Source organism: Pelodiscus sinensis, chromosome 4 (assembly GCF_049634645.1).
Source record: "Pelodiscus sinensis isolate JC-2024 chromosome 4, ASM4963464v1, whole genome shotgun sequence".
In the NCBI taxonomy this organism is placed as follows: Eukaryota; Metazoa; Chordata; order Testudines; family Trionychidae; genus Pelodiscus; species Pelodiscus sinensis.
In genome coordinates this window covers 123,741,142-123,764,085 of record NC_134714.1, presented here as the reverse complement: position 1 = coordinate 123,764,085, position 22,944 = coordinate 123,741,142, and the positions used below count along the sequence as shown (strand labels likewise).

The 22,944-nt window shown below is 48.9% G+C and overlaps 2 protein-coding genes across 10 annotated transcripts in view; both read right to left on the bottom strand.

Annotated features, from left to right (window-relative positions):
• Positions 1-11,196, bottom strand: part of SIGIRR (single Ig and TIR domain containing) — a 42,287-nt gene extending 31,091 nt beyond the window's left edge. For 3 of the 6 annotated variants that reach the window (XM_075928345.1, XM_075928347.1, XM_075928344.1), the window contains exon 1: positions 11,086-11,160. The gene's annotated coding sequence lies outside the window, so the exon portion shown is untranslated. Of the gene's footprint in view, positions 1-3,323; positions 3,348-11,085 lie in introns of those variants that run through there. The other 3 variants (XM_075928349.1, XM_075928350.1, XM_025188943.2) reach the window with 3 other exon arrangements.
• Positions 11,197-14,263: 3,067 nt separating this feature from the next.
• The window catches only part of ANO9 (anoctamin 9), a 47,708-nt gene continuing 39,027 nt past the window's right edge, over positions 14,264-22,944 (bottom strand). For 3 of the 4 annotated variants that reach the window (XM_025188941.2, XM_006131649.4, XM_075928342.1), the window contains 4 exons: positions 21,225-21,341; positions 20,652-20,745; positions 19,263-19,375; positions 14,264-17,355 (listed from right to left, as the gene is read on the bottom strand). In XM_025188941.2, coding sequence (XP_025044726.2) covers positions 17,289-17,355; positions 19,263-19,375; positions 20,652-20,745; positions 21,225-21,341 — 391 coding nt within the window. In that variant the 3' untranslated portion in view covers positions 14,264-17,288. Of the gene's footprint in view, positions 17,356-17,388; positions 17,714-19,262; positions 19,376-20,651; positions 20,746-21,224; positions 21,342-22,944 lie in introns of those variants that run through there. The other variant, XM_075928343.1, reaches the window with a different exon arrangement.

The window sequence follows — 22,944 nt, the reverse complement described above, 5'->3', positions numbered from 1 at the left end:
GGCTGCCACTGTGGGTGCAGCCACGGCAGCTACTGCCCTGACCTGTGCAGGTTCCTGCTGGTGGCCCAAAGGTTAACCAATTACCTAATAAGCAGTTAATTGTTTAACCTTTTACATCTTTAATCCTGAGAGGCACTGAGAATCAACAGCTCCACCAAAGCCATCAAGACTTACCAGTGCTCTTAGCTCTGGGGTCCAACTGTTTATAGCTTGGCTTGTAGAACACAACAGCACAGGTTCAAAGGCAGAGCAGCCCAATCACATCACCCATCATGAAGGCCAGTGACAGAAATATTCTGAGAGCGCACTGAACTGAGCCAGTATGAAATCGTTATTAGTAGATATCCTTACACAGTGCCCAATCCATCACAGTTTTTTTACACTAATATCTAAAATGTCCATATTTCCCCTCGATGATTTAAAAGCATTTTACAATTTTTAAACTGACAGTTTGTTTGCTGACTTTGTCCCACTTAGGGATGTAATAGTGTAGTCGATTAACCAATTAATCGATAAGCAAAAATGTATAGGTTAATGCCATAGACTACACAAACTTTCCCCTTCCCTCACCTTGCCAGTAAATTTTTTAGCAGGCTGGCCAGCAGCCTGGCTCATTCCTGGCTTGTGCTTGGTCTGGGACCAACCCACACTGTAGCTCTGAGTTTAAAGTGTATTAGCAGCTGGCCGGGCAGGCAGCCCAGGAAGCTCAGACATGCCCACCCTGGACAAGGGCTGCTGCCACCCCACACTGCTGCCCCTGTATCAGAAGCAACAGCACAGGGTGACAGGCAGCTGGTTCATGAGGGGAGCTGGTTTTTAAACTGGCTCCCTTCATGGACCATCTCCCACCTGGCTCCCCACACTGCTGCCTCTGATACAGAGGCAGCAGCACGGAGTGGCAGGGGGCTCCTCAGAAATGGGGCTGGAGCTCACTGGCTGCTGCTCCTGCACCCAGGGACTATAGAATAGTCGAGTAATAGATAAGAATTCATGAGGTTAATCAACTATTCAATTAACCGATATTTAACACCCCTAAGCCCACTCCAAGGGACTCTAAAAGGTGCATACGGAAGTCAAGTGGTTATCTCAGTGTGTTCCCCAGAATTATTTATAGTTCAGCCTCTGCTTTGCTATCAGAAGTTACAAGGGCCAGAGTTCTCGGGAATCTATACTGATCACTCACCCAGCAGTGAAATGCAACCACTTCTGAGGTGAACCATGCTAGCTGATAAACAGCACATAGTAGATAATTATTAACATTCCACAGAGTATGTGCTATGCTGTAACAATGGCAAGTCTTGATGCTGGAAGCATGCAACACAACCTCTCAGACAGAAATGAGCTTAGATGGTAGCAGTGGTGGTATTTACAATCTCCACTAGACTTCACTCACAGCTATTTGACAGATCTTCATTTAAGGCCCAAATCTGCTCCCATTGAAGCCAATGGTAAAACTCACAAAGACCTCAGTGCAAGATTGTGCATTAAATGATCGTCCCTCTTTCATGCAAGATTTGACAAGCAAATATGCTGCTATATTATATAGTCTTTTTAGACTTCAGACTCAACTGAGCTCACATTTCTCAGTGTTATTGTTTCAGGCTCTCTGCAGCCTCAGACAGATACTGCTACATCAGTTATACAGAGGTCACACATTGAAGGTTATCTTTGCAATCATGAAAGTTGACAGAAATTAACTACATCAGGCGGGTGAGAATATCTTTTACTGGACCAATTTCTGTTGGTGAAAGAGCCAAGCTTTTGAGTTTACACTCAGCAATTCTTCAAGTCTGTGTGAGCTTGAAGCTTGTCTCTTTCACCAACAGAAGTTGGTTCAATAAAAGATACTGACTCACCCATCTTGTGTTTCTGATCCTGGGACCAACAAGGCTACTACACTGCAAATGGCTATTACGGATGGCCTTTTCAAAAACATCCAGGTTTGATGTCTGCATTGCAGTCCTTTGTAAAATTTCCACTGACTTCAGTGAGGAATAGTTGCACCAATACTAAAAAACTCTCTAAAATCCTGCCCTTTTAAATCTTTAAAAAAAAAAATTGCTTGGATTTTGAAGCCCAAGATGGAAGCCGTCACAGGGAAATAGGCTATCTTGCCAAGCTACAGCAAACAGGTTCAGCTGACCCTGCTTTCACTGTGTACGTAATAATAAATGTTAGCCTACGTGGTGATTTTGCATTCCAATGGCCTGTCAGGCTTTAGACATAGATGTGTGTCTCTTCTATGGTATTTTAGCTTCTATGACAGAAGTTTCTACTCCACTGCACTGTGCTCCTTGGCTTGCAAAACGTTTCTCTCACACACATCTGTATTTGCTAATCTGTTATTCAACACTCTGAACTGAATATTGAGAAAATAACCTATTCCCTGGGTTCCAACTCCCTAGCCATGCAGCAACAAACCATTTATGGTTAAGCAATAAGGTCACTCGGGATATTTTTTCCATCCCACTTGACTATAATGTGTGTCACAGACATTACAACTCTACTGGGAAGCAGGGCCGGATTAAGGGAGGGGCTAGCCAGGCAGCTGCCCAGGGTGCCAACCTATAGGGGGTGCCTGATTGAAGTGATAAGGGGCACCGTGCGACCGGGGGTGGGGCCGCGCATACGCCACGCAACCAGGCGCTTGGCTGCCCTTACCACTTTAATCAAGCGCCCCCCCCCCCCATACGTTGGCACCTGGGGGCGGGGCCACACATGCGCCGCACACCCACTGCCCAGAGCACAAGTAGGGCTCGGTCCGGCACTGCTGGGAAGCAAGCAATACAAACTGGGGTTAGGTAGGTCCATAAGTCATTTAATATATAGGGATATGGAATGACACTAATGGTGTAAACCCATTTTTCTTAAAAAAAAAAAAAAAAAAAAAAAAAAAAGACTGATATATAGGAAAACAGCAAGCTAGTCCAGCCATGTAAGCACTGTCCTCTAGGAGCAAGTCTTAGCCTGCCACTGGTGGGAATGCCAACATAAACCAGACACTAATGGTGCTACCTCTGTGTCATTGAGCCCTGATCTGAAGTTCATAGGTTTTGTGGCATCTGTGGAAACCAGGGCCTAAGTGTTAAGATGGGTACTTTTAAAACAGAGGCACATTGAATGATCAAGGTGTAGGCAAGGAGCGGAAGAATGTGGTAGGTTTTGTCATAGTGGGGAGAAGAGGTGGTCTGTCAGTTTGAACATTTGATAGGCTCTGGAAAGCGGCATGATGAGGAAGTGAGGAAAGTGGAGAGCAGCTGGTAGGTTAAGATTCCATTCCTGGTTAAGATTATGCAGGGGTGAAAGGAACTTAAATTTCTTACTGGTACTATCCTATTGCAACCTGGATTCCTGCCAGCTCTTAAATTGCTTCCTGATGACTCTTGCCACACAGCTCAGCCAGTTCTTGCCGAAGCCGCGTACTAGGACGCACCCGCTTACTTTCACCTCTGAGATTATGTCCTAGTGAATACAGTGTTGGCAAATGCTGCCAAGTTGACAGCTCAGGAGACATCTTCTTTGGCTAAGGCAGCAGTGCAAACTTCCCACACATTGGGCCTCAACCCTCTCATATAAGGTCCAGTTCCACAGTGGGAGGATAGCTGAGTGTCCACCATGCACTCTGCTGAAGGAGCCAATTAAGGCCAATCAGGCTGGTAGCTTTAATGCTGTGGACCCTTCCCCAATAGGTTCTGTCCTGAGTGAAATTTCTTCTGTCCCATCTTTTATTCTGGAACACTGATATGTATGTAGACAGCCTGTGATCTCCAAAAGAACTCCTCAGCATGTCCATGTGGCTAGATCCTGCATCACTGTACAAAACATGATGGGATATGGTTAAAGCAGGTGAATTATGCACCTGGCAAAAATAATCAAAAAGAAAAGGATTAAAGATGACACTGCAGTTTGTATGCCTTTACCAGCCTTTTCAAAGGCAACTTTGATTGGCTTTTTGCAGAGCTCTGAAGCTCAGGGTCAGACTTGTTACACCTACTGTTCTTTTCTGTTTGCAACCTACATTGTGTCTTCTTTCAGAGAAGCTGGGATGACATGTCAGCTTTTCTCTCAAACCACAAAACAGGATGTCCCTTCCTTAAATCTTTGGATCTCAGGGGAGAGAACCTCTGAAGAAACTGAAGGTGCTTCAAATAAATTGTAAAATGAGGGGGTAAATTCTGTGGTGTAGCTCCCTGACTTCACAGAAGTTACATCAACAGAGCATGTAGCCCTACATCTCACTTTTTACACAATGTCTTTCATCTCAAAGTATTTTACAAACTTTGTGAGCCCAATCCTCTCAATGAAGTCAGTGGGAATTGAGTGCACTCAGCAGCTGCCCTATTTATACATCCTTCTATTCACTATTGAAATGCAGCCTTTGGTGGGGTTAAAAACAGCGGGTGTTTAACAGCATTCAGCAGCCTTACACAACAATTAAGGGCAGAAAGTAAGGGAAATACAGTGGCAAATGTAACTAAGGGGGGAATTTAAGAAGGTATATTGTAACTATTCCAATTTAAACGTTGATAACACACTAGAGTAACATGCCTGCTCTTGCAAAAAAGCACCCTTGGATATTTTTTAATGACCAGTGATGAGGCATTTAGCTTTACATCTCATTCAAAGACTTTAACCCTGCACACTTTTTCCTGCTTCAGTGGCAGTATGAAAGAGCAGTGTGTATTAATTCAGTGTTTCTCAACCAGCGGTACGAGTACCCTTAGCGGTACTTAAGAGAAGTCTGAGGAGTACATCAACACAATTGAAATTTGGAGAAAACAGAAGTTTTGTTTTAAGTTTTACAGCGCTTTATTATTTTTTACACTTTTTACATCCAAAAATTTTGTTGCCCGGCTATGGTTAAGTTGTTAAAACAAATGAGTTGCAATGGTAGAAAAAAAATTGTGTGTCTGAAAACTGTAGGTACTATGGATATTCATATATATATATATATTTAAAGGGGTACTTTATAAAAAAAAAGGTTGAGAAACACTGTATTAATTCATGCCCAGTGAAATCATGATCAATGAATGCATTTACTGTCAGTGTCTGTTTGGTAATGCAGATAAAGGTATGTGGTAGATTATTAAAAACAGAACAATGCTGAAAATCTTCCCTTTATTTCTGCAGATTGTTTATTTCTATGTTTTCTCTCTGTATAGACTGGACCTCCTTGGTCCGGCACCCTCAGGACCTTACTGGTCCTGAACTCAGGGGCTGTGTCTAGACTGGACAGTTTTTCCGCAAAATCAGCTGCTTTTGCGGAAAAACTTGCCAGCTGTCTACACTGGCCGCTTGAATTTCCGCAAGAACACTGACGATCTCATGTAAGATTGTCAGTGTTCTTGTGGAAATATTATGCTGCTCCTGTTCGGGCAAAAGCCCTCTTTCGCAAATCATTTGCGTAAGAGGGCCAGTGTAGACAGCACAGTACTGTTTTGCGCAAAAAAGCCCCGATGGCTAAAATGGCGATCGGGGCTTTTTTGCGCACAAGTGCTTCTAGATTGGCACGGACGCTTTTCCACAAAAAGTGCTTTTGCGGAAAAGCGTCCGTGCCAATCTAGACGCTCTTTTCCGTAAGTGCTTTTAACGGAAAACTTTTCCGTAAAAAGCATTTGCGGAAAATCATGCCGGTCTAGACGTAGCCAGGGAGTTTGCTAACCTTGGAAAGGTCAGTACTGGCCCCTCTGCTGCCTGCTTCCAGGCTCCACTACCAACCTCCAGCTCCCAGCTTTGGGGATCTGCTCCCAGCTGCTGGGCTCTGATCCCAGTCTCGGGCTCTGCTCCCAGCTGCTGGTCCTGGACTCCACTTCCAGCAGCCTCCCAGCTCTCTGATCCAGCAAGACCATGTGATCCAGCAAGACCAAGCGGAGTGGACCGGGCCACCACTTCCCGCTGCTCCGTTTGGCTGCAAAGAGCGAAACGGAGCTGATGGGAGCCGTGAGGCTCCATGGCCATAGCACCAGTAAATAAACAAACTGGGGCGGCCAATTAATGTGTTTCTCAAAGTGCTTTCGCAGAGCACTTTTCAGAAACACTGCTCTAGAACATCTGGGGATCCCAGCATCATGAACGCTAGAGAGCTCTGCCTTCCACCTCCTCTGTATCTGTACCATGCTGCATTCAAGTCGTGTCCCCTGCATGACAAAACCTCTCTCTCCTTGACATGACCACTAGACAGGGGGCTACGAGTGGCTAGCATTGTCCTTATGTCAGCCTTTATAGTTGTCAAGTTTTGTGCAGCTCTGCTGCTTGAGGCAGGGTGTATTGATATTGTCATATCAAACTGGTTGTAAACATGCTAATAATTAACTCATGACATTTTTAAAAATGTCACCTGTGGAAACTGCATAATGCTACTTATAATGCAAATTGCCACAGTATCCAAGCTGTGCATTTTTTTTTTTTTTTTGGTTTTGCATTAGGAAAAAATTATTTAAAAGATTTCACAAAAATCTAAGTTTCCTATGTCTCTGGAAATCAGTATTTCTGTTCTTAAAAAGACAAATGAAGAATGAAACACAGAGGAAATTCAAGAGAGTAAAGTATAGGGAATTCAATGGCAGGAATGGGCAAAGAGTACACACTTTGCTTTCCAAAGGCTAGAAGATTATTAAGGAAGTGCTCTTTGTGCCTCTAGAGCTCCCTAACAAATGTTGTATTTAACAACACACAGCATTTAAAAAAGGTGGGTGGCATCCGCATGACTGAATGTGCACTTTGGCTATAGGCATGGATGCATTCACAAAGGTCCTCACATCTGCCTAGTCACAAAGTTAAACCCATTTTCTAAGCAACCTGACCATACTATACTATCCTACCCACCTGCAAAAAGTTGTATTTTGATTCTGCAATTTCCTTACTAAGCAATCCTCCACCTGGTATTTTCATTTCCAATCTTTCATTTTATAGCAACTTACATTGAAATTCAATGTAAAATCAGTTTCCACACAAAATGTCAGCATTAAGCATGTAATACCAAGCTCGTCATACCCTGACATTCTAGTTTCAATGGGTGATTTTTTTCCAAAATTTTTGGTATTGTATCTTTTCCCCTTTAACAAAAAGAAATAATGAAACTATTTTACATCTTTCACTTTTTTCTAAGCATAATATGAGAGATGAATGTCAGTCCCTCCCATCACCCTGTATAGCCTGATCATTTTCTACTATAGAACCACATGCTCATCAGCTTTCTTTTTAAAAAACTGGTGCCAGGATATGAGCACTCACTAGCTTCCATGATTAGAAATAAGATTAAATCAAAAAAATGGATGTCAAATCTCTAGATCTCTCCAAGTTTGAGGGTTTTCTGATCCAGCAGTTTAGTGTCTGTGTGTCTTTCTGTCTCTCTCGCACATACACATACACATACACACTCTACACAAAAAGAAAGGAGCCAGATATGATGTTTGGATTCAGATCCACATTTTCCCAATATCTGGACCATTTGAATGTTGACTTTTGGATCAGGCTCATCTCTAATTACTATGTGTACTTTTAATCTGGGGTGTCCAAACTAGGGATGTTAAATATCAGTTAATTGAATAGTTGAGTAACCTCATGAATTCTTATCGGTTAGTGGACTATTCTATAGTCCCCGAGGGTGAGGCCAGCAGCCAGTGAGCTCCAGCCTCACTCCCGAGGAGCCCTCTGCCACACCGCACTGCTGCCTCCGTATCAAGGGGCAGCAGCGTGGGGTGCCAGGTGAGAAATGGTCCACGAGGGGAGCCTGTTTAAAAACCAGCTCCCTTCATGGACTAGCTGCCTTTCGCCCTGTGCAGCTGCCTGTAATAAAGTCAGTCAATGGTGCGATCACCTGTTATATACCACTGTAAATCGCCATACTCACTCTCAGGGAGCATGGATCACGTGGGTGACTGAATACGAATATACTAGCACTGCATCGGACAAAGTCGAAGCTTCAGCTATCAAACCAGTTGCTTGTATGGGAGTGCACAGGCAGTGCTCTCGTGAATACTTTACTTCAGTATAGTTGCGTGATTTCTTGTATTTAAAAATGTAACCGTGACAAATATAAATTGACTATGATAGATTAATCTACATATCTTTCCAGTATGAAACCAAATATAAAAAGAATTTGCCAAGAAGAAAAACCACTCTTTGCATTGAAAACTGCCAATATAATACATATTCGTTTTTGAGCTTTATTTTTTGTACACATTAAATGTGATTTTTGTTTTTAAATATGTGCAATTAAACTAAATGCTGATCTCATGACCTTGTTTAGCATTTGTTTATTATTATCCATACTTATTTGTGGTATACTTTTTTTCAGCTCCATATATAAGACTTATATTAGGGGTTCTGCAAAATTCTTTTGAGTTTAAAAGGGTTCCATGGCGAAATAAAATTGGGAAACACTGGACTACACTATTACATCCCTAATCCAAACATTGTCAGGAACACCAGAGCTGTTCCAAACCACGGAGCCATTGATTGTGCCACCATCAACTTAAATACATAAATATATCCTGAGAAAAGCCCAGTTTCTAGCATGTTGTGCCTCACCTCTACAGCTGCTAGTGGAGAATAGCTTGTTGGGTCTGGTATCATAAACTTGCCACTGGTCACAATATAACTGGGATCTATCCCAATATAAACTGGGCATCTCTGCAAGGTGACTGCCAGGTTGAGGTGCCTGCATAATGCCATCAATGGAGGATGGTCTTGTGCAAAGTGAAGGTTTCCTTCCTAGCATAAGGATCAAATGGGTAGGGCAGCCTGGTGTGGTAAAGAACACTGGGGAGGGGCAGAGAGGCAGCAGCTAGTAACTCGATGGGTGATAGAGAATCAAAGGAGCAGCGGAGAACCCCTTGGATGTGCATGATATTGGCAGAGGAGCAGACAGACAGAGATCCTATGGAGCAGGCAGCAAGGAAAACAGTGGGGAGGAGTAAGCAGGGAATCCTAGACATTATGGGCCCAGCAGAGTCCAGGGGGCTGCCTGGGGCAGATAGCACTGGGGCTGAAGAAGCTGGGGTGGCTACAAGAGGAGCTGTGGTAACCAGGGGGTCATTGGAGACTGGGAAGGGAGGGGCTGAGCTGGCTGGGGGGTGACAGGTGAGAAGCTGGGGTGGCTGCAGGTGGCGCTGAGGATGTGGAGGGGTAGGGATTGGGGGTGATAGGCGAGGGATCTGGGGTGGAGGTGGAGAGGCAGGGTTGGCTGCAGGGGGCACTGTAGGTGACGTTGAGGGGTGGGTGTGGGCAGTGGGGATGGCTGCAGGGGGAGCTGGGATGACTAGACAGCCATTGGGCACTGGGGGAGAAAATTGAGAACTGGGGTGGCTGGGGTGGGGGGGATCTGCAGGGGGCGCTGTGAAGAGGCAGGGCACATTGGGGTGAGGAGGGCTGCAGGGGGGCTGTGGAGAGGCGGGGAGCACTGGGGAAGCGGCGGAGTATCTGCAGGGGGGGCTGTGGAGAGGCAGGAAGCAATGGGGTGAGGGGGGCTGCAGGGGAGCTGTGGAGAGGCGGGGAGCACTGGGGGAGGGTAGGGGGCTGCAGGGGGCGCTGTGGAGAGGCAGGGAGCACTGGGGAAGGGGCGGGGGCTGCAGGGGGCGCTGTGGAGAGGCGGGAGCAGTGGGGGAGGGTAGGGGTGCTGCAGGGGGCGCTGTGGAGAGGCGGGGAGCAGTGGGGGAGGGTAGGGGTGCTGCAGGGGGCGCTGTGGAGAGGCGGGGAGCAGTGGAGGAGGGGAGGGAGGCTGCAGGGGGCGCTGTGGAGAGGCAGGGAGCAGTGGGGGAGGGGCGGGGGCTGCAGAGGGCGCTGTGGAGAGGCGGGAGCAGTGGGGGAGGGGAGGGGAGGGGGGCTGCAGGGGGTGCTGTGGAGAGGCGGGGAGCAGTGGGGGAGGGGAGGGGGGCTGCAGGGGGCGCTGTGGAGAGGCGGGGAGCAGTGGGGGAGGGTAGGGGGCTGCAGGAGGCGCTGTGGAGAGGCGGGGAGCAGTGGGGGAGGGTAGGGGGCTGCAGGGGGCGCTGTGGAGAGGCGGGGAGCAGTGGGGGAGGGTAGGGGGCTGCAGGGGGCGCTGTGGAGGGGCAGGGAGCAGTGGGGGAGGGTAGGGGGGCTGCAGGGGGCGCTGTGGAGAGGCGGGGAGCAGTGGGGGAGGGTAGGGGGCTGCAGGGGGCGCTGTGGAGGGGCAGGGAGCAGTGGGGGAGGGTAGGGGGGCTGCAGGGGGCGCTGTGGAGAGGCGGGGAGCAGTGGGGGAGGGTAGGGGGCTGCAGGGGGCGCTGTGGAGAGGCGGGGAGCAGTGGGGGAGGGTAGGGGGCTGCAGGGGGCGCTGTGGAGAGGCGGGGAGCACTGGGGGAGGGTAGGGGGCTGCAGGGGGCGCTGTGGAGAGGCGGGGAGCAGTGGGGGAGGGTAGGGGGCTGCAGGGGGCGCTGTGGAGAGGCGGGGAGCAGTGGGGGAGGGTAGGGGGCTGCAGGGGGCGCTGTGGAGAGGCAGGGAGCAGTGGGGGAGGGGCGGGGGCTGCAGGGGGCGCTGTGGAGAGGCGGGAGCAGTGGGGGAGGGGCGGGGGCTGCAGGGGGCGCTGTGGAGAGGCGGGAGCAGTGGGGGAGGGGCGGGGGCTGCAGGGGGCGCTGTGGAGAGGCGGGAGCAGTGGGGGAGGGGCGGGGGCTGCAGGGGGCGCTGTGGAGAGGCGGGGAGCAGTGGGGGAGGGGCGGGGGCTGCAGGGGGCGCTGTGGAGAGGCGGGAGCAGTGGGGGAGGGGGGGCTGCAGGGGGCGCTGTGGAGAGGCGGGAAGCACTGGGGGAGGGGCGGGGGCTGCAGGGGGCGCTGTGGAGAGGCGGGAGCAGTGGGGGAGGGGCGGGGGCTGCAGGGGGCGCTGTGGGGAGGCGGGGAGCAGTGGGGGAGGGGCGGGGGCTGCAGGGGGCGCTGTGGAGAGGCGGGAGCAGTGGGGGAGGGGGGGCTGCAGGGGGCGCTGTGGAGAGGCGGGAGCACTGTGGGAGGGGCGGGGGATCTGCTGGGGGGATGTGAGGGCGGGGGGACACTGGGGGTGACGGGAGAGGGGCGGGGGATGTGAGGGCGGGGACACGGGCGGTGCTGGGGGCGGGGCCGTCTCTCGAGTGACACCTACCTACCGCCAGCCGAGGCCCCGCCCCCGGGGCTCAGAGGCCTCGTGGCATCTGCACCCAGGCGCTGCCCCCTTATCATGGAAACCTGCCCGCAGAGGGGCGGGGCCTCCCCCCAGGAGCCAACGTCCCGCGCGGGGCATTCTGGGCTAGTAGTCCCGCGGCGGCCCCGAGACTAGGAGTCCCAGAGGGAAGGGGACTACAGCTCCCAGCATGCCCCGCGCAGCGGCTCAGCCTGGACAGCGCCCAGCCTGCGGTGAAGGTGCCAATCACCTGGGGGGGAGGGAGGCTCGGTCCCCATCGCACCGTGGGGGCGGGGGAAGGTTCTTGTGGCCATGGCCACCCCTGCCCCTTTCTCAGCCCTGCGACCCCCTGGCAGCAGGGCGGGTCAGGCGCCTCCTGCCGCAGTCCCAGAGTCCACGGGGATGGGCGTGCTCTAAAAACCTACCTCGGTAGGAGTGCTGAGCCTTGGGGGCTGCATGGGCACAGGGGCAGACCTGCCTCTGCAGTCAGTGGGGTCGGGAGCAGGACTCCCCCTTTTTGCTTAAATAGATGCCCTTAAAGAATGGGCTGCATCAGCCTTGCTTTGTGTGGGGAGGGAAAACCATGAGCCTTGAAATGTTAGGGGGACCCGCCTGGTTTAAATTGAGCCTCTCCACTGCCAGAGGCACGGATCTGCAGGGGGAAATAAAAATTAACATGGGAACCCAGCTGGGCTGAGTCAACAGCAGGAAGGGAATTGCCAGATGACAGGAGACAAGGGTTCTGAACCAGCATCCTGGATCTGTGTAATTTTCCTTTCAATGCCCTATGCGCCTGAGCACGATAACTAAGCATCAGTAATTTTGGATAATGAGGCCACCAAACCCCAGCCTGTGTGCAGAGAACATTTGCTGCAACACTGAAGGCCTTGTGTTCCAAAATCCACCCCTCTGACTGTGTGAAGTTGTCAGCACCATAGCGAACATTAGAGGACACAAAGCAGCATGTGTCCCTTTGAGCAGCAGGTGCGATGGGCTGTTCTGCCCACTGAACAAGTTCAGCTAAACTTTTAGAGCTGTGGTAAATGGGTTCTTTAATAGTTGCTGTTTTCTCCGTGTCATGTGATTACTGGCGTTGTGCCAGGAGGAGGTACTTCCATCCATAAGTGTGGAAAGGCAAAGAGGAGGATAGGTCAGATCCCTCCCCACTCCAAATGATGAGTTCTTCTAAAGTGCTTGCTGCCAACATCTCACCCTGCATAATAATGTTCCTTAGAGGAGGGAATGAAATACTTAAGTCCTTTCCATCAGCTTAGCCTAATGAAAAGAAAAAAGCTTTTAGGGACAAATTTTGCTTTCTTATGCAATTCCACTGAAACTCCAAGCTTGCAGAATGATCTGGCATCATATTTGCTAATGGATTCTTCCTTACTTTCTGTTCTAAGCTTATGGCATTACTGTGCATATAACAGCTTCTGTGTTCCAATTCAGTGGGGGCTGCATTTCAATGGTGCAAGAAGGGTTGCCTTTGTGTAGCTTGGAAGGTGCATTGGGATGAAAATTGCTATTTAAATGTGAGAGTAGTATTAATAGCCAACATACTGCATTTTATGGTATGAAGTCAATTCAATAAAGCTACTGACAACAGCTTTTACCACAGCCAGCAAGAGCATTGCATGTCTGTGTGCAAAACGTGTCAGAGTTCCCTTTCAAATCCAAAAGTATCACCACAGTAGGATATAGTATACAAGTGTACAATAAAAAGTAGTTTAATTATTATGGTTGTCCTCAGGGTTCCCCTTCTCAGAGGAAGTCTGAAGCACTTAAATCACTTCTGAAAACAGGACAGAGGCTATGACACAACACAGCCAGGTTGTACTGCTTAATTGTACAGATATAAAGAAGTATAACAGCCCTAGTGAGGACAGGTATATAGATTGAAAAATGCTTCACACAGAGAACTTGTTCTCTTTCTCATGTAGAAATAGCTATACCAGCATAGGTACCTTTTAGCACTGGATTGTACTGGTATAACTATTTCAGGTGTTTTTTTACTCATTGAAATAGTTAATGGTACAAAATCTGTGTGTAAATCAGGTTTAAGTTACAAGTGCTTTTGAAAATGTTACTCTTACAAGTTTGTACAACGTCTAATGCACTATATGCATTTCCACTCCATACTAGGTAATCTGAGCCATTCCCAGATACTAACACACATTTTCACAACTTGCCTAAGCAGCATAGGAAGTAATATCTCCATTTTACAGATGGGCAAACACACACCAGGATTAAGGGTGAGCTTTTCAAAACAGGCTAAGAGATGTGGACACCACGAATCCAAATGTCTGTGGCAGCTTTGAAAATCACCCCAGTCATACAAAGCTGGAAACTGACCCAGATGGCCTGTGTTCCATGCCAATGCCTTAACTACAAACAACTCTAACCAGTTTGCTGCTCTCTCCCACAAGCCAATATTTAAAATGGCCTTCACATTTCAACCATTTATCATCCAAACCCAGCTCAACTCTTTGTTTAATAAACTAAAGCAACAGTTTTTTCTTTAAAAAAGTTTATTATATAAAATTGCCTTTATTTTTAAAAACTTCATTATTATTGCACAATTGTTCAAGCAACCATCACTGAGCATTTCAAACTATATACAACATATCTGGTATTCAAAATGAAGGAGGCCAGGAAAATACTTTAAATGGCCACATAGGACTTCAGTGGATTAGTCACATGCTTAAAGTTACACATGTGCCTGCATTCCAGGAAGCATCAGGGCTCAAGTCCTTTGTCATATTACATAATCTAGTCACTTAGTACGTCTAGACTACATGCTTCTGTCGCCAGAGGCATGTAGATTAGGCTACCAGACATAGTAAAATGAAGCGGCGATTTAAATAATCGCCGCTTCATTTAAATTTACATGGCTGCCGTGCTGAACCGACAAACAGCTGATCAGCTGTTTGTCGGCTCAGCGCGATAGTCTGGATGCGCAGGTGGCAACATCAAAGGTATTTGTCGACCACCCAGGTAAACCTCATCCCAGGAGGCATACCTGAGTGGTCGACAAATACCTTGGATGTCGCCACCCGCGTGTCCAGACTATCGTGCTGAGCCGACAAACAGCTGATCAGCTGTTTGTCGGCTCAGCACGGCAGCCATGTACATTTAAATGAAGTGGCGATTATTTAAATTGCCGCTTCATTTTACTATGTCTGGTAGTCTAATCTACATGCCTCTAGCGACAGAGGCATGTAGTCTAGACGTACCCTTAGATGTACATTGTGAATGTAAAACTTAGTATAAGCACAATGCTGACAAAAAAAATCACAAATCAGGGTGTTAGAAAAGTTAAGATTCTTTTGACTGCCAGATTAATTTGGTTACTGTGCTGAATCAGTGTACTTTCTGACGTAGATTAAATACATACTTTAGAGTTGACATTAAGCAAGGAAAACAGGAATGCCCTGAGTGCTTGATGCTCAGCTTTAATGCGTTATGGATGGTGTGTGTGTGTGGGGGGGGGGGGGTTGCATTTAATTACCTTGATTATTTAAGAAAACTAGAAGAGTCTCAATTTACTCCTTAAACTACACATTGAGGACTTATCTAAATACAGAATTTGTACCAGGAATGGCATTCCAGCAGAAAACCAGAAAACCCTCATAGTAAAGACAGGTCATGTGAGCATTGCTAGAGGTCTATCTTTTGTGACTTGTTTCTTGTAGTGGTTTTTGAGTGCTTTGTTAGTGTTATGGTATTGAATAGGGTCTCTCTGTGACCTTATTTATTTAGAGACGTCTGCATAGACTACAATGTTTTGATTTTTTAGAGGACTGCCTGTACCTTTGCTTCCCCAGGTGGCAAGTTGATCAAAAACCTCTGCATGCTTCCATGCTGCCGCACAAGGCATTAGATGGCAGCAATTGCACTGCTGGAAAGCTTGAGGGCTGTACTCCAGGAACACATGGGCTGATCCTGGCCTCTTGCCAGCATTTGAACAGGGAGGGAACATCTGGGCAACATGACCCCAGAGCAGTGGAGAACACCCAGGTAAACAGACAGGCTGGTCCTGGCGAAGTACAGTGAGATAGAAGCTGGCGTACTGCCAGCCTACTGTGACTGAGCAGTGCCTGAGTGTGAACATTAGTTTGCTCCATCTCAATGTGCAATGAACTTTCAGAGTGGATTGTAGGATAAGTATTACCAGGCCAGTTTATCCAGCTGGAAGAACTGCAGCATATGTGGGCTGAGAAGGTCATTTGAGTGCTGGCTAGTGAAAGTGAGTGTGATTTTAAACCCCTCATGTGGATAAGCCCTATGTGTGAATTAAACCAATGAAACATTGTGGCATGAGTTTGTCTCACGTAGGCTTAGCTTGGCCGCATTAAAAGGTCTGTGTGGCTCACACCCCTCCGTGCTCTAAGACCCTGATCCTACAATAGGCTCCAGGTCGGTGGATCTCAGCCTGCTCCGGCACTTCATGTGAAGGGATTCAAGAGTGTCTTCTACTGTGACTGACACTAATATTTCTCACACCTACCTGTCAGGCCTCATTGAAGACTGACAAGGGCTCAGTCCACAACAGTACTTAAGCATTGTAATGCCTAGCTTGTGGGCAGCTTGCCACCTAATGGAATTGTTAGCCAGGGGGCAAGTGCCCCAGGGCCCAGCAATTCAAAAGGACTCGGGGCTCCTGGCTGCCGTTACCACTACTGTTGGCCTGTTTGCTCCCCATACAAGACCTGGGAAGAGTTAGGTATGTATGGGATGGATCTACTGAAGCCAGCAGAGAATGGCTTAAACTAGCCAGAAGAGAAGTGGTGATAAGCGCAGGGCTTAAGAGAGGGAGCCATCTTCCCCCATTACTGTCCAAGGCTTAGGGTGCTCACTTGAGATGCAGAAGATTTAGGGTAAGCCCTGTTCTACACCCTTACCTATGGCAAGAACTTCTGTGATCGCTTAAGTAAAAGCAAGAGAACAGCTGATTCTTGAGTGATAGAGGTGTACAGGAGCACTGAGGGACTCCAGTGTATGGAGAAAGCCTTGTAAGAAGTATGAGACACAAAGGGAGAGAGAAGGTAAGCAATCCACTCTGCAGCAAGGCCTTCCTCGTTTAGCCCAGTTTAAATGACAAGCAAATGATTAAAATGAACTACTGACGATAAAGCCCGGTAGCCTGCCATAGATTAGCCTCAGATTGCCTGGCTGGATGAAATGCTAACGCAATGGGCAGGCAGTATCTCCAATCAAGGGCTGATCCACATTGGCCAGCAATTGGCATCACTGGCAGCACCAAAGCAAATCACACACATGGCTGAGAAGAGCCCCAACCTGCTTCAGTGGAACTAACTGTTGTTTGAGACTGAAGTGAGCATCTACCCATGTCAGTCACAGATTTCCTTGTGTGTATCTGGAGTGTGTAGTGGCTGGTCACTGCAGCGGCTGGTCACTGCATGATTGAATGCAGGCAAATTCTCCATGGCGACAAGGCCTCAAAGTGCTTTAGCTAATAATATTTTAAGCTGCACGGTACCCAGGTGAGGTAGGTAAGTATTTGCCCCATTTCATAAAACTGGGGCACCAAGAGGTTAATTTGCAGTATGTCACACATCAATACAGTAAGAACCACTGGTCAGGAATCTGGTCTTTTCAGATCAATTCCATCTAGTCAAGAAATAGGTCTTAGATATGGGGCAGGAGTAAGGGAGAGCCAGCAGGGGGCAATGTTGATACAACAGACAGGGTAGCCCCACTCATCTCAGTAGTCATGAGCCTTGTAGAGTATGTCCTCTTAGCAGTGTGGGAGGAAGATTCAGGGGTAAATTGTATCTGCCACTTATGGTGGAAAAGCATGAGCAATGTAGCAAAAATCAATCCTTTTCTAGCCCTCTTTGAATCTCCCAGTGCTACATTTGGCCAATAGTGCAAAACTTTTCCCAGCTCTGAGAGACTTTTGCAATGCAGCGTTTCTTAAAGCTACCACGTTCTTCCCTGCCACAATGAGATCGAAAATAATCTGCTCATGCAAAGTTAACAACCTGTTGTTCCCCCCATCCCCTACCCCCATCCCGTTCAGAGGCAAAGTCCAAAACAATAGGAGAGAACGAGCTGCAATTGCAGAGATTGTGGGAGGTGCCTCCAATGCCCGTAACATTGTTCTGTTGGATCCTGGGTCTGAGATCTCTGCTTCTGACCCCTACCATGTGCTCAGTGATTCGCTACACTTCTGTAGAGCGATCCATAGAAGATACAATCCAGGTAATTCCAGTGACAACAGCAGAATCACTGAACAGAAAAACAAAATTGAGGAGAGTCCAAATTAGTGGGAAGGGCTGGTTGAAAATGTTCTAGCAAAGCTATTTTACTAGGGCATGTAGAGTTTCTATTAAAAGCCTTTTTGTGGAAAGAGCCTGCCATTCTCAGCAAATTATATTGAGAAAAACTCCAAATGGCGGAAAGCCAAGAGATTTTGTTTTAGATAAACCATCCTGGAACATGAAGTTCTGTTCCCTCATGTCCCCATTCCCCTCTATGGGCTGGGTTTCTTAGCTGGGCTACACTTCCCAGAATGCAACAGGGTCAGGGACTCCCAAGATGCACCACTTCCCGTCGTTAACAGAGGGAGCCTGTAATATAGTCCAGCCTACAAAGGAAAATGGCATCATGAAGCATCTGAACTTTACCTCCCACAAGGCATCAAAGCAGCATTTCTTCAGTTTTTAGATGATTAAATGTTGACTTTTCACCAAAAAAGTCTATTTTTTTCCATGGAAAGTTGACACATTTTCATTTCTGTGGAAGTTTTCTGGAGAGGGAAGCCCCCTCTCCAATCCACCCTCCAGCCCTCACTTTCTGACATCTAATCCAGGGATTCTCAGGCTGTGGTCTATGGATCAGTAAAGGGGTGTGGAGCCTGTAGAATGAAGAATGTGGCCAGCCAAGCACTAGGGCAGAGGGACTGGGAGGGCAGGTGGGTCACTCGAAGTGGAACTAAAGTGGGAGGCTAACCAATGCTTGTAGGACTCTCTTCTCAGAAGTCACACTTCCCCTACTGAAAGGCTACCTGTCAGGACTTGACTACAATGAGCCAACATAGACCATGTGTTACTCATTACACTGACTCCAACCTGGGCAGAATATAAGATGTTGTCAAGGCCCACCAGCTTGTTCCCCCCTTTTGCACTGCTCACTCCTGTTCAGAGTATGGATGTTAAAATGTGCTTAATTGTCTAGTCAATAGGCACTTCTGCATTCCTTCTTTGAAATGTACAAGCGCCCCTGCTGGAGCGCTTGTACATTTCAAAGGGGGAACCTGGAACTCTGCGTACAGCCCAGGGTCAGCAGGAAGCCCTGACTCCGGGCTGCACGTGGATGCCTGTTTTGAAATGCACAAGAGTCCCCAGTGGGGGCTCTTGTGCCTTTCAAAGCCATGGAGGTTCAGCAGGGGACTCTGCATGCCTCTAGGAGCCCAGGGTAAGCTGAGGAGTCCCAAGCTGACCCTGAGTTCCCTGCGGCACTTCCCCGGAACCCGGGGTCAGGTGACCCCGGGCTCCACTGCCCCTTTAAAAAGGGTGGTGGTGGCAGTTTCAAAGGGGAAGCCGCTGCACAGCTGATCAGCTGTGCGGTGGCTTCCCCTTTGAAACTGCCACACTGCACCTTTCAAAGGAGCAGCTGTGGATCCCGGGGTCCTTTGAAATGGAGTCCCCGGGCTCTAGGTTGCCACTTTGAACGGTGCACAGGTGGTATTTTAAAGGCGCAGCCGATGCACAGCTGATCCGCGGATCAGCTGTGCAGCCGCTGCCCCTTTGAAAAGCTGCCTTGGGGTTTCAAAGTGGCAGCGCTGCCACTTTGAAGTACCCCTCCCCCCCCCTTTGCTTCCTCTATCTTATAGAAGCAGCAAAGGGGGGGGGGGAATATTGACTAGTCATAATACCATCCGATAAGCAAATGCTTATCGGATAGTCGACTAATGGACTAGTCTTGTACTTCCTTAGTTCAGAGCAGCCCTCAGGGGAGTGGTGGAGGGAGGGCAACTAATATTTCTGGCCGTGGTGCAGGGGAGGTGCAGTGAGTAACTTCAAGGTCACACAGCCAGTCAGGACAAGAAGCCAGGTCTCCTGTGGGAGATCACTGCCTTGTGGGAGAGACAGCCCCATGGGACCCTTCACAGCTATTCTTGGGAAAACACTCACCTGAGTCGGCTCTGCAGATTTTTATATTTTTCCTCCAGATGCTTATTCTTAACCGTCAGGGAGATGTCGGGTACGTACCAGGCTGCAATCAGCTTGATGCACAGAGCCACATGCTGGAACGAGCAAGCAGAGCCCACCATGCAGTCAGAGCCCCAGCCTCGGGGGAGGTAGCTATGATCAGTAGCCCAGCAGCAATTAGCAAGGAGTAATAGCTGTGCTCAGATGCTTCACTGCTACATTAGCATATACCAACCACACAGGCCAATCCTGCTCCCAATCCAACTCCCATTGAAATCAATCAAGACTCCGATTGAGCACCCATTGACGTCAGTGGCAGCCAGAACACACACACTCAGTGCTGCTTCCAGGCATGGTTTCTGGGGTAATGCCTCCTCTTAAGGCCCCAAATACAGGCCACCTTTGGGGCCCCCAAACATCAACCCCCTCTCATTCCAGTCCTGGGAACGCTGGGCCAGAAGGGGTGGCAGAACAAGCCACAGTCCCTGGTTCCTCTTACCTTTGTGTTTGACCCTAGCTGCATATCATACTCCCTTGAAAATGCTGGCTTTGCAAAGATACCATGGCCAGCACAGCTTGCCTCTCTCAGGCTGCCCTAGTTCGCCCCAGGCAAAGGCAGGGGCAGCTTTTCTGCCAGTCACTTTTGGATGGCATTGCCTGAAGGGCATACGGCAGGTGGGTAAGGGGGCTAACAGCAGGTGTAGGAGGAAGGAGAGCGATGGCCGGTGTGGGGGAGCACAGGAGAACACAGAGGCAGGTAACAGAGTAGGAAGTTGATGCAAATGGCCAGTCCTGGAATAAAGGAGCTAAATGGCCTTGCTGAAGAGGTCAGGCTGGAGAGGTGAGAAGTAAACTCCCTCAGGCATGGGGGCTGACTCCCCCCTAGCCTAGGGGAGGGATACTTGATTCCCTCCATTTCCACCCAGACTCCACCCCGCCCCCACTCTGCTTCCTCCCCACAAGTGTACCAGTCCCCTCTCTTCTCCCACCCTCCTGCAGCATCCCAGAAACGCCACCTGCGGCCCACAGAAGGTGCTGGGAGGGCAGGGGAAGAGCAGGTCAGTGAGGCTGCTGGTGGGCGAGAGGGAATGGGGGAAAATGAGTGCTTGGTTACCAGTGAGTGCTGAGCACCCACTATTTTTCCCCATGGGTGCTCCAGCTCCGAGCGCCCACAGAGCAAGAGTCTATGCCCTCAGCTCCTACCCAGGCCACTGCAGAAGCAGCACCCTCAGAGCGCCCAGGCATGCCCACTCCCCCCTGGGAAGGCACAGGGCTCTCTTTCTCTGCCCCCTCTGTCTCCCTCTCCACGCCACACAAGGCTCCCTGGGCAGCCGGGGCATTGACTGCAGGGCTGCCCTCCACAGCACTCACCTCAAACAAAATAAGGAAGGCGAGCCGGGCTGCGAAGACGTGCCAGAACTGAACCGAGTAGCTGTAGTCATCAGAGTTCCTGTAATCCTGGTACCTACAGGCCAACACCGGTCAGCACTGTGTGCACTGCCCATCAAATCCCATCCCCCATTGGTCACAGCCCATCTCCCTGGGCCCCCTCTCACCGTGAGTTACAGGAGTTAGTGGGAAAGGCGCCTATGAGTTCATATACTCTAGTCCTGCTCCTGCCTGGCCCTAGGGCAACTTTTTTTCAGGTTTAGATGACTCTAGTAATAGGGCTTCCTTCTCTTGACCCACTTCTCGTCCACTCATAGTTCCAGCGCTCCAGCTGGCAGAAAGCAATACTGATCCATTGATTCTGGGGGCCAAACTAGTTTACACCTGCTACGCATCTTATTGTCTGTTCTCCCACTAAGTGGGGTGGCAGAAGGGAGGCCTCTCAGGCTACCTTAAAACATGCAAATATCATCTACAAAAATATCTTGTTGCTGAAGGATATTATTGGGAGAATGTGGGACTGGATAAGGGACAAAAGTACGGAGCCCTCACTACCTGCATTTTGTGATCCCATTCATAAAATCCGGCAGCTTTTCAGGCAGCTTCATCTGCCACTCAAAGTCCTTGATATGGAACACTGAGAGGCTGTTGTTGATGTAACCTGTCAAACAGCTGCACAGGGAAAAAACAGGGTATAGGTTGAACCTCTCTGTTCCAGCATTCGCTGGTCCGACAACATCTGTGGTCCAGCATAGTTTTAGTTAGATGGGTGTCCACTTATAGATATGGCCAAGTTTCTCATGGTCCCATAAAGTTTGTTTACCGGTCCTGGCTCTCAGTGTTCTGGGCTGTTATTTAGCTCTAATTTACCCCTAAATGTCTTCTCAGATCCTAGTAAGCAGTGGAAGTGCTGGTAATGCTTCTAGACAATATTGACCTCCTGTGGGCCGGTAAATTCTCTGGCTTGGCACCAGTCAGGTCTTGAGGATGCCAGACTAGAGAGGTTCAACCTGTATTAGACAATGCCATACTAATGCCCTACTGAGGTCATCCAGACAAGGGCACCCAGGTGAGGGTTAGAAGAGATGGGCGTCTTTAGCTAGCTTCCCAGGCAGTTCTTTTCAGGGTGGGAATCTAGATCCTGATCTTGCTTGTATTGGAATTACTGGCAACGAATTGACGTTGATGGTGTAGGAACAAGGCATCAGAGCTGCTTATTAAAAATCATTCCTATATTTCCATAAAATGACATGGAGTTTCCTAAACAAAGGAATCTTTGCAAGGTGCTGAGTCCCCTCAACTCTCTGAGGGCTGAAGGCTCCTACGAACATCTGAGACATGCTCAGGCCCCTGCATGAATAAGCCTACAGCTCAAGAAGCATCCCACTCCCAGAGGGCAATATAAAGAGCTGATCCTCGGTGATGGCCAGCACCCTGAATTCCCATTACACTGTGCAGGTTCCAGCACAGAGACAGGACCAGGCAGAGAATGAACAGTGAGGAGAGACTGTTGGTGAGAAGGGAGAGGGAGCAGATTCATGGGGCAGTGCTGTCTAAGAGGGATTTGAAGGAGAGGAAGAGAGGGGCTGAGAGACAGTCCCAGGCTGGGGCGCAGACTAATCCACTTTTACTGCTTGACCACACAGCTGTCTGATTTGGTCAGACAGCCGGAACTGGGCAGCAGAGTGAAAGAGTCCCCCGAGTGCATTCTTGCAGTGCTAATAGCCAGAGGTAGCAGCTATTCTACACAAAATGTAAGAGCTTTCCTAAGGATTTCTGTATGGGTTACTCTAATGTCCATTTCAAAAGTAGGCGTTAATTACTTTGAATAGCCAGAATGCAGAACAGCTAGTGAGCGGGTAGCTTTTTGGTAGTCATCTGAGCACAATTAGCCAGTGTTTGCATGATTTGTGACCCCACTCCTATCACCCATTCCCAGCCTCTAACAAACAGAGGCTAGGGACACCATTCCTATCCGTCCTGGCTTAATAGCCATTGATGGACCTCTCCTCCATGAATCTATCTAGTTCTTTTTTGAACCCTGTTAAAGTCCAGGCCTTCACAACATCCTCTGGCAAGGAGTTCCATGGGTTGTGTACAAAGCAGATGCCAGCTTGTCCACAGATCTGCTCTGCTCTGTGCAAATGGGAGTGGAAAATAACACTGGCTGTAGTTCTTGCTGTGCCCTCTAGAAGGCACTGCCTCACCTCCTGCCAAAACTGGCTGCTCTTTAGATCTTCTGCTGGCTTTATAGCCTTGCTAACTGTGCAGCATA